Source organism: Zingiber officinale, chromosome 2B, assembly GCF_018446385.1.
Source record: "Zingiber officinale cultivar Zhangliang chromosome 2B, Zo_v1.1, whole genome shotgun sequence".
In the NCBI taxonomy this organism is placed as follows: Eukaryota; Viridiplantae; Streptophyta; class Magnoliopsida; order Zingiberales; family Zingiberaceae; genus Zingiber; species Zingiber officinale.
Window position 1 is genome coordinate 142,199,370 of NC_055989.1, and position 9,071 is coordinate 142,208,440.

At 37.5% G+C, this 9,071-nt stretch overlaps 1 protein-coding gene across 1 annotated transcript; it reads right to left on the minus strand.

Moving 5' to 3' along the window:
- Positions 1–1,117: 1,117 nt before the first annotated feature.
- Positions 1,118–1,654, minus strand: LOC122049615 (transcription factor ILI5-like). The gene is made up of 2 exons (XM_042610981.1): positions 1,519–1,654; positions 1,118–1,412 (listed from the first exon to the last, which is right to left on the minus strand). Exons 1-2 carry the CDS (start codon positions 1,618–1,620, stop codon positions 1,257–1,259), a joined length of 258 nt encoding a protein of 85 aa, XP_042466915.1. The 5' UTR covers positions 1,621–1,654; the 3' UTR covers positions 1,118–1,256.
- Between the last annotated feature and the right edge of the window lie 7,417 nt (positions 1,655–9,071).

Sequence of the window (9,071 nt, forward strand, 5' to 3'; positions counted from 1 at the left end):
CCGATCTGTACGCTTTGATCCTTTTATCCTGTCCCGCAGGACTATAAATCCCGGCTTGTAATCCTTGGTTTGCATATCTCGACATGTACGCTTTGATCCCTTTATCCTATCCCACAGGGCTATAAATCTCGACCTGGGATCCTGGCCTCCTGGTTCCTACTCGCTATGCAGGCCCAACCCCCGGCACGCAATCTATGCCCGACTTAGACCATCTTGTGACCAGGCCTTTTGAACTCCACGTAGTCCGGTTTTTTGACCTCCCTATAGGTCAGACTTTTGACCGCCATGTGGGCTTGACTTCTGACCGCCATGTGGGCTTGACCTTTGACCATCCCTTGAGCTTGACTTCCGACGACATCTTCTTCCAGACCCTACGATCATCCACCGTATCAGTCGGATAGAACTTGATACCATTTAAGAAGTTCAAAGTTTTCCTGGTTTAATTTCATCTTACCACATTTTGCTAGTGGTTCATTGAAAAATTTAACTCGAAAAGAGACATGTTAGATTGGATTATGCAAGCTCAACAAAGTTTTCAATTCAAATCCCTAAGTCCTTTCCTCACCGGGCTTTAAGAAACCTTTCAAAGTTGAATGTGACGTTTCTAACATATGGATCGGTGTCATTCTAAGCTTTATGCTCTAGATCATCGGAGCCAATTTCGATCTCCTTTCAAATTATGGAGCTTTATGATTTCTTCAACGTAAACCAAGCTCAACCAATATGGTGGACAATTTAAGTTGAGAGATTCTTTGTTGTCTACATATTACAAGAAGTGTTTCGAGGTTACCGTACTTTGGGAAACTTTTATTAACTAAAGATGGAAAAAGATGTTATCCAAAAATTGATGTGTGATTTAGTAGTTTTAAAAATAGGATGTGTGATTTGAATATGAACTTTAAATAATATATTTATATTATTTGATATAATTATGAGAATAAACGTTATAATATTGTCATAATATTATTACAAAGAATTTTCATTTTTGTGATAAAGTGGCTTGAAAATGACTCTTATTCTATTTGCAACATAATCTATAATTTGAGACATATTATGATGGAAATCATATTTTTGGAAATAAAACAGGAATTACTCACAGTAGTACTGTCTAAAACACTAATTAATCAGTGATAAAGTAATTAATTAGATCATAAACACTTACACTGCACACCACCAATTAAGACAAGGCTAAGGTTACAGCCTTACAGGATTAATTATCCACCTTAATTACGCAGATTAATTAACATAATCAACAATTAAGACCCCAAGATGCTTCTAATGATCTCAGCCTGCGGGCTGTCGGCCTCCATTGTCGCCATCAGCCCGCCGAGCTGCTCGCTCAGGTCGTCCACCTCCCGGTGGAGGCTCTTTATGTACCCGCACATCTCCTTCAGCAGCTTCGCTGCTGACGCCTGCATTATAATTCGTCGGCGATGTCAGAAACAGCCGGGGGAAAAGAAAGAAGTATATATATATAGCTCACGCAGGAATTGCATGTGGTTTGGTTCTGCTACGCACCCTGCTCGTGGTTCTCCGGCGAGACTCGGGGAGGAGGGCCTGGAGCTTGGAGATGAGGTCGTTGATCTCTTCGTCAGAGATCCGGGAGCGGCGGCTCGACATGCTGGGCTACGGCGAGGGTGGGGAGGAGGAGGAGGAGTAGTGAGGAGGAAGGTGGGGGTGTGTATTAGTAGAAGGCAGTGGGCCCACATGTCTCGCTGCGGTAGCTTTCATTGGCCCAAACGGTCGGACCCGGCCGGTGGACCACCACCTCTTTCACTCTCCTCGCATTAACTCCAAGGGTGATCTTCAGCAATTTTACAATCTACCGCAATGTTTTTGTTAAAATTAACTATTATGGCTTCTAGTACCGCGAGTAAATTTGATGTACGATTGGATCAGAATCAAACTTGAACAATGCAAAATTTTCAATTTCGTTTGTTTGTAGCCCTACTGTGAATTATAAATAAAAGCTATAATTTTGAAAAAATAATATTTTAAACTATAGGGGTGAATCTAAAAATCTGCTAAACTAGCATGGGAGGCGAAATGAAAATATGTTTAATGGATTCGATTGATTTAATTTGTTGGGTGGGGCGGAGAAGGACGCAGCCAGCGCCCGGGATTCACGCGCTGCTGCCGGTGGCTCGGCGCGTGACGTGACGGCGCGCGGTGGCTGGTGGGGCGGATACGGTGGCGGATCGCCGGCGGCCGGTCCATCTGGGCACCGTGGGTGCCTCCACGTGATGCTGCAGGGCTGCGAGGTGGGTCGCCGGACCACTCTCGGTGGGTCGGACAGCAGTGGGGCTCACATCGCCTAATTATTGGATCCGTTTTTTTAATTATTATTTTTATTTTTCTACCATTTTGAATTTACCACGTAATTGTTTGTTTTTTTTTAAACCAATAATTAATAAGAATTTATTTATTTAAAGGAGAGGTGTGAGTTAATGGCAGTGACTTGCCTCGCGACTGCACCCTGTAGGGAGGGCTGTGGGGCCCGACGGAGATATCGAAGGGTGAAGGGTGTAGGGGACCCTTCCTTATACGTCACTTAAGCCATGGCACAAGCAAAAAAAAAAAAAAAAAACTAAAGGAGAACCATGGTAATAATTTTGTTACATTCTTGATAAGTCTTAGTAATCGACAAAATCCACTCGATAACATCGACAAATTATAAGATTAACCAGTGAAATGGAGTATACATTACAAAAGATCCATGTAGGAACAAGAGAAAGAGAGTCGTAAAATAATATTACAACTAAAAGAAGATAACCTTTATAGTCATTCATTAGGATATATGGTAAATAAATTAAATATTTATGAGTAAATTTGATATAACACTCAATAAGAATTTATTTATACGCATTCAATTGTCTAGTAAAGCTCCCATCCCTCCACTAATCCATCCTTTCTAGTAAAGTTCATATGAAAAAAAAAAATCTCACGGAGACCATGCAAACTGAATGAAAAAAGTTCATGTTAATTTTACAGCAGAATAAAATAATTTAATCACAATATTTTAAGATGTACAGTTCGTATGAAAAACAAAAGTACATATTCCTCCCGGCAACTGACGCATCCTCTTATTTATAATAAAATAAAATAAAATGGATCAAGAATGAATTACTTATAATGGACCACTTATAATGAGGTTGAATTGTGATTGTGATCCGATCAAATTAGTTATGATCCATTTTTAGATCATCATCCTTTCTAGATTATAATTTGGATTAGATAGGTAGCCGGAGGCCGCCTCCCGCTCAATGACGTCAGGTTGCTTGGCCACTTGTCCATAGTCGATGATTTCTATGTGGCTTCCGATCATTCATTCTGATCTAAATTATAATTTGAGGATAATGAATTTAAGAAGAAATCGTAATTAATTATGTTCAGATCATACGCATGATCCATAAATGATCCATCCTCTTATCTAAATTTTTATGTCTAAAGGGGATCTGGCCTCCAGTATGCCTATAATTTTTTACTGATGTGAATTTCTTAGTTATATGATTGATCTCCTTTGTAGATAGTAGAGGCACTGTAAAGGGACCGCCCAGATGACTATTTCAACTATTACTGTCAATTTTCTAACTAAAAAATTAATGTCATCATTAATACTACTAGATGACTCACTGAGTTATTGGAACGAGCCATCACGAGCAAGTCGGATGAATATCGAGTTGTCTCTGGTTAAATACTTTCTTATTGAGTCCGCTCCTATCGGATTGGCAGTTAACCGGGTCAGCGAGTCATCGAGCCACCGAGCAACGAAAACAAGGGGTTGCCCATTGCCGACCTGGGATAGAGAAGAGGGTGGGCGCTAGAAACGAGCGAATCACCTTTTGTCACATGAACTTTCCTCACAATGGTTGGACGAGTTGGGAAGTTGCAACCACCAAATATAGTTGGAAGGGTGATTGATCCTATCTAAAAGTTATGGAGAAGGTTAATTGATATGTGATTTCTGAATTGATCACGTATAGATCTCGTTCTGCTTTGTAATATAAGAAATGTCAGTATTGGACTAGGGAATGGATTTCCGACGTTGGTCCTCCGACGCTCAAGTTAGTCATCGGAACAATGAGCTACAAAAAATACTATTATTACCGACTGAATATTCCGTCAGTATTCCGTCGGTATATGACATTACCGACGGAATACCGATGGAATTTATGGTATCGGAAGTATTTTGGTCGGCATTTACTTTACCGACGGAAAAGTAAATCCGTCGGTAAGTACTGACTGAAGATATAATGTCGTCGGTATATTACCGACTGCGTTTTTTACCCGTCGGTAAAAAACCAAACGGCGGTAAACGGAGATTCCCGACGGAATCACTGATTCCGTCGGGAATATATCGCAAAAATCATTGTGTTTTTTCGATAATTTACCGACGGGAACTGTAATTCCGTCGGTAAAAAACTGGAAAAAAAATTAAAATTCAGCCCCTGTTTTGCTCGTTTCCCATATACAATTTTAATACAAATACAAACCATCACAAGCGATGACATCACAAACACAATCCACACGATATATTAACAACATACAACAACAAGATCACAATATAAATCAATCCACAATCTCCAAAGTACAACATACAACAAATATATAAACATAACTGAACGACAAATAGAAAATCTCCAAACTATAATAAAATCTAAGTATCAAGTTCTCACAATCATAAGTATCTAAAAGTACATAAGTGAAGGACAAATACAAAATATCCAAAATACATACCATGATACATCACTTATACATATATCCAAATATAATCCTGTAAAAGTCAAATACAATAGATTATGATTAGATTAAATCGATGCAAATGTAATATAACTCAAACATTGTTATATACAACTAATTTTACTTGTAAAAAAAATACCTGGATTATATTTTCGATAACCAATAATAGTGGTGATGGTGAATGTATCAGTATGAACTCCTGAAAAATATAAAACACTTTAAGATAAGCATCTAATAATATCCCAATACAATAAATATATTTGACTTAATGAATTTCTAAAAAAACTAAAAAAAAAATCAAGTTATAGTTAAACATACCTCAAAAAAATCTAATCATCAGCGGGGTCTGGGTCTGATGGGTCTGGGGTCTCCTCTGACTGGGGTTGCTGTGATGGGTCTCATCGTGCAATGATTGCTTGCATCTGGGTCAATGCCTGCTCCTGTGCAGCCCACTTCTTCTCCCACTATTGATCCATGGTAGTCATCTGAGTCTTCAAGTCTTGGTTTTCTTTTCTTAATGACTCTACCTCAGAAGAAGAAGAAGAAGAAGAAGAAGAGGAACTCGCACGACCCCTAGGAGTCCTCAAGCGATCAAATACCACCTTGGCCTAGGAACCAAGGCCGTAGAGGGAGGAGTTCTTTGTCCTTCCACCCACAACATCATAATAAATTTCATTTATTTCCTGGGTGGATAGATCCTGTGACTCCCCTCCCTCTACTGGTGGCTGAGATGCCTGAGCAACCCTGCTTGTCATTTCCTCCTGTGTAGAAAAAATATACAATTTATATATTATACACAATTATTAAAGCTAATTAATCATTATTAAAGATTAAATATAAATTGCAAGTTAATAATTCAAACCCCAATGTTCTTTGATCTTTCTAAAGAACGCTCCTGCATGCACAAATAAGTTTGGCTAAAATTATACAAGTTCATTAATAAATAAAAATTTAATTTATATAACTTTAAATTAAAATCACCAAAACTATAGCGTGCTCAACAATGGATCGAGATCCTGATGTATGCCGAGCAGATCCGGTACTCGGGCCACCTGGCTCTGTATTCCTATTCGCTTGAGCTTTTAGAGCCTTTGTCTGCCATCTTTCTGCAGACCAAGTGGTCATCCATGCACTCCAAATCTCGTCGGATACATAAGCAGGCCGTGTGTCATCCTTTCTCACATAGTATAATAGGTCTTTGTACAACTTGACACAATAAATATTCCAAGTTTTTGCAAATTCTACGTCGTGCCCCTCCTCCCATGTATATTTTTTCTACAATTTAAAAATAAAATTTTAGAATATTAAAGGATAAATATAATGTACATATTTAATTTACTTACCACAAATTCTTGATAATAGAAATCCTTAGTTCCAGCATCTACATGTCTCCATGTAGTCCCAGATATGCAGACTCTTTCCTTAAATTTCCGTGTGATATATGTGGATACTCGATGGTCGTCGGGAGTAAACCTACATATAAGCAATATTAAGACATAAGATATATGTTATAAATAAAGAACTTGAATTACTAATAATAAAAAAAATACTTACGACTCTCCAACAACCCTAAGGACGGTGGATCCACGGAGTGGTGCTGGAAGATCTGCCATGATACCTTATATCTACAAAAACATATTACAACACATCATAATAAGTCTTTAATAACATGATAAATAAGCAACAAAACATGATTAAAGCATAACTTACTAGATGAATAATAATGCTAAAATTTAATCAATGCTAGACTCTGGAAGCATTTCTACTCAACATTAACAGTTTGTAAGTCGTCGTCGCTAGACTCTGTTAGTTCAAAAAAATCCTCACTGCTGGATTTCTCTCCATCATCTATCTCCTTGTCAGTGGCATTACCATCTACAAGTAATTGTGATGTAGATTAGAGTTGTGAATCAACCGAATGTCTCTCTACTTCGTCATTCTGAAATGCATCATGGTTTTGAGCAGTAATAGTGTTCGACATTTCTATGGTAGAACGAGACTTCAATCGACAAACAAACAACCATTCATTAGCTCTTCTTCTCTTCGTAGGATATTCAAGATAAACAACCTGATCCGCTTGTATTGCAAAAATGAAAGGTTCAAACTTATTGAACCTTCTGTTTGCATTAACCTCTACTAAATTATAATTTGGATGTATTCTGGTACCTGTTCTTGGGGTTGGATCATACCATGAACATTTGAACAACACACACCTTTTTATCGGTAATGTAGGATACTCAACCTCTATAATTTCCTCAAGTCTACCATAGTAATCAAACTCAATGTTCTTGGTGTCGATAGATCCTTTAACGCAGACACCAGAATTAAAAGTTAATCTCTGCGAATCTCGTTGTCTCACATGGAATTTGAGACCATTAACATAGTAACCCGAATAGACCATTATTTGGCGTAGGGGTCCAGATGCAAGATTCAATATTCTATCATCTTGTACATTAGATATTCTTCGATCTTTCACCTATCAAAATAGTAATAAGAAAAATTAGGACCGAATTTATTTTAATAAAGAATTATGAAAATTTCTCTAACTCACATATATTTGAAACCATAATGCAAATTCGGTCTCTAACTTTTCAGCAACCTCACTTGCAGTCGTTGATGGATTTTGAAAATGTAATTGTTGCTTATACAAGCTTTGAAAAAAGGTAATTATAAGAAAATTAGGATATCAAGCAATTAACTACAACGAAATAAAAGCTTGATTAGAGAAGTTAACTTACTTTATGTAGGGTTTGACCTCATCACAGTTTAAGAGTATGTATGTTCTTGCAGCATGGTATTCTTGTTGAGTTAACCATCTAGAAACAGATGCACCCATTGGTTTACTAGAAAATTTAAAAATAGAAAGCATCGATGGATCTATATTCTGAGTATCATCGAAATTTCTAGGACATTTGCGGTGTCTGATTTTAACATTATCAGCAAAATAATAAGAGCAGAAAGAAGATGCTTCTTCCACCAGATAAGCATTACATATTGACCCTTCAACTCTTGCTTTATTACGAACATTATTTTTTAATTTTCTCAAAAACCTTTCAAATGGATACATCTATCTGTACTGCACAGGACCAGCTATTCGTGCCTCATATGGTAAATGTACCGGTAGATGTTCCATTGAATCAAAAAAACTTGGTGGAAATATGCGCTCCAACTTACAAAGTATGAGAGGAATGTCAGTCTCTAGCTGAATCATATCAACCGTCATAATACACCTCGCTGTCAAATCTCTGAAAAAAAGACTCAAGTCTGTAAGTGCTTGCCAAACATTATTGGGAAGTAAATCATGAAAAGCTATTGGAATAAGTCTTTGCATGAACACATGACAGTCATGACTCTTCATTCCAAACATCTTTAATTTGTTCATGTCAACGCATCGAGCCATATTCGAAGCATATCCATCTGGAAATTTGATTTCTTTTAACCAACTACATAAAGCTTGTTTACCATCTTTGTCTAATGTATAACAAGCTTTTGGAAACTTATTGGTTGTTTCATTCTGATGCAACTCTGGTCTGTTGACTAGTTCTTTTAATTCTTCACGTGATTTTGTAGTGTCCTTAGTTCTTCTAGGTACATTCATCACAGTGTTGAAGATATTATCAAAGAAATTTTTCTCAACATACATCACATCTATATTGTGTCTAATGAGTAGATACTTCCAATAAGGCAACTCCCAGAATATGCTCATTTTCTTCCAACCACACTTGCACATCCTCACCAGATACTTATTTATCTCTTCAGAATTAGGCTGAGATACTGAGAGGAATCCATAACTATCTATTTATTCAATGATTTCTTCACTTGAAGCATGGACTGCTGGGGGATGTTTTTTGACTACAACATTCTTTAGAAAATTTTTCTTATTTCGCCTAAAAGGGTGATCCAGTGGTAGAAATTTAAGATGATTATCAAACCAAGATACCTTCCCACTGCAAGGCAATGAAAATGCATCGGACTCTGTCATGCAATGTGGGCATGCTAATTTACCAGCCGTGCTCCATCCCGACAACATTGAGTATGCTGGAAAATCACTGATCGTCCATAATAAGGCCGCATGCAATGTAAAATTAGTTTTACTTGCAATATCATAAGTAACCGACCCTACATTCCATAATTCATTAAGCTCGGCAATTAGAGGTTGTAAGAAAATATCTATCTTATCTTTTGGATTGGCTGGACCAGGAATAAGCACGGTAAGGAACATAAATTCATCTTTCATGCACATCCATGGTGGCAAATTGTACGGTGTTAATATAACTGGCCAAGATGAATATTGTTGTCCCGACTGACCAAATGGTTGAAATCCATCTGCA

Excerpts from the sequence above, each read along its gene's own strand:
- LOC122049615 (XM_042610981.1), bottom strand. The coding sequence starts at position 1,620 with ATGTCGAGCCGCCGCTCCCGGATCTCTGACGAAGAGATCAACGACCTC. Across the intron at positions 1,413-1,518 it reads GCCGGAGAACCACGAGCAGG|GCGTCAGCAGCGAAGCTGCT; the intron begins GTGCGTAGCAGA and ends ATTATAATGCAG.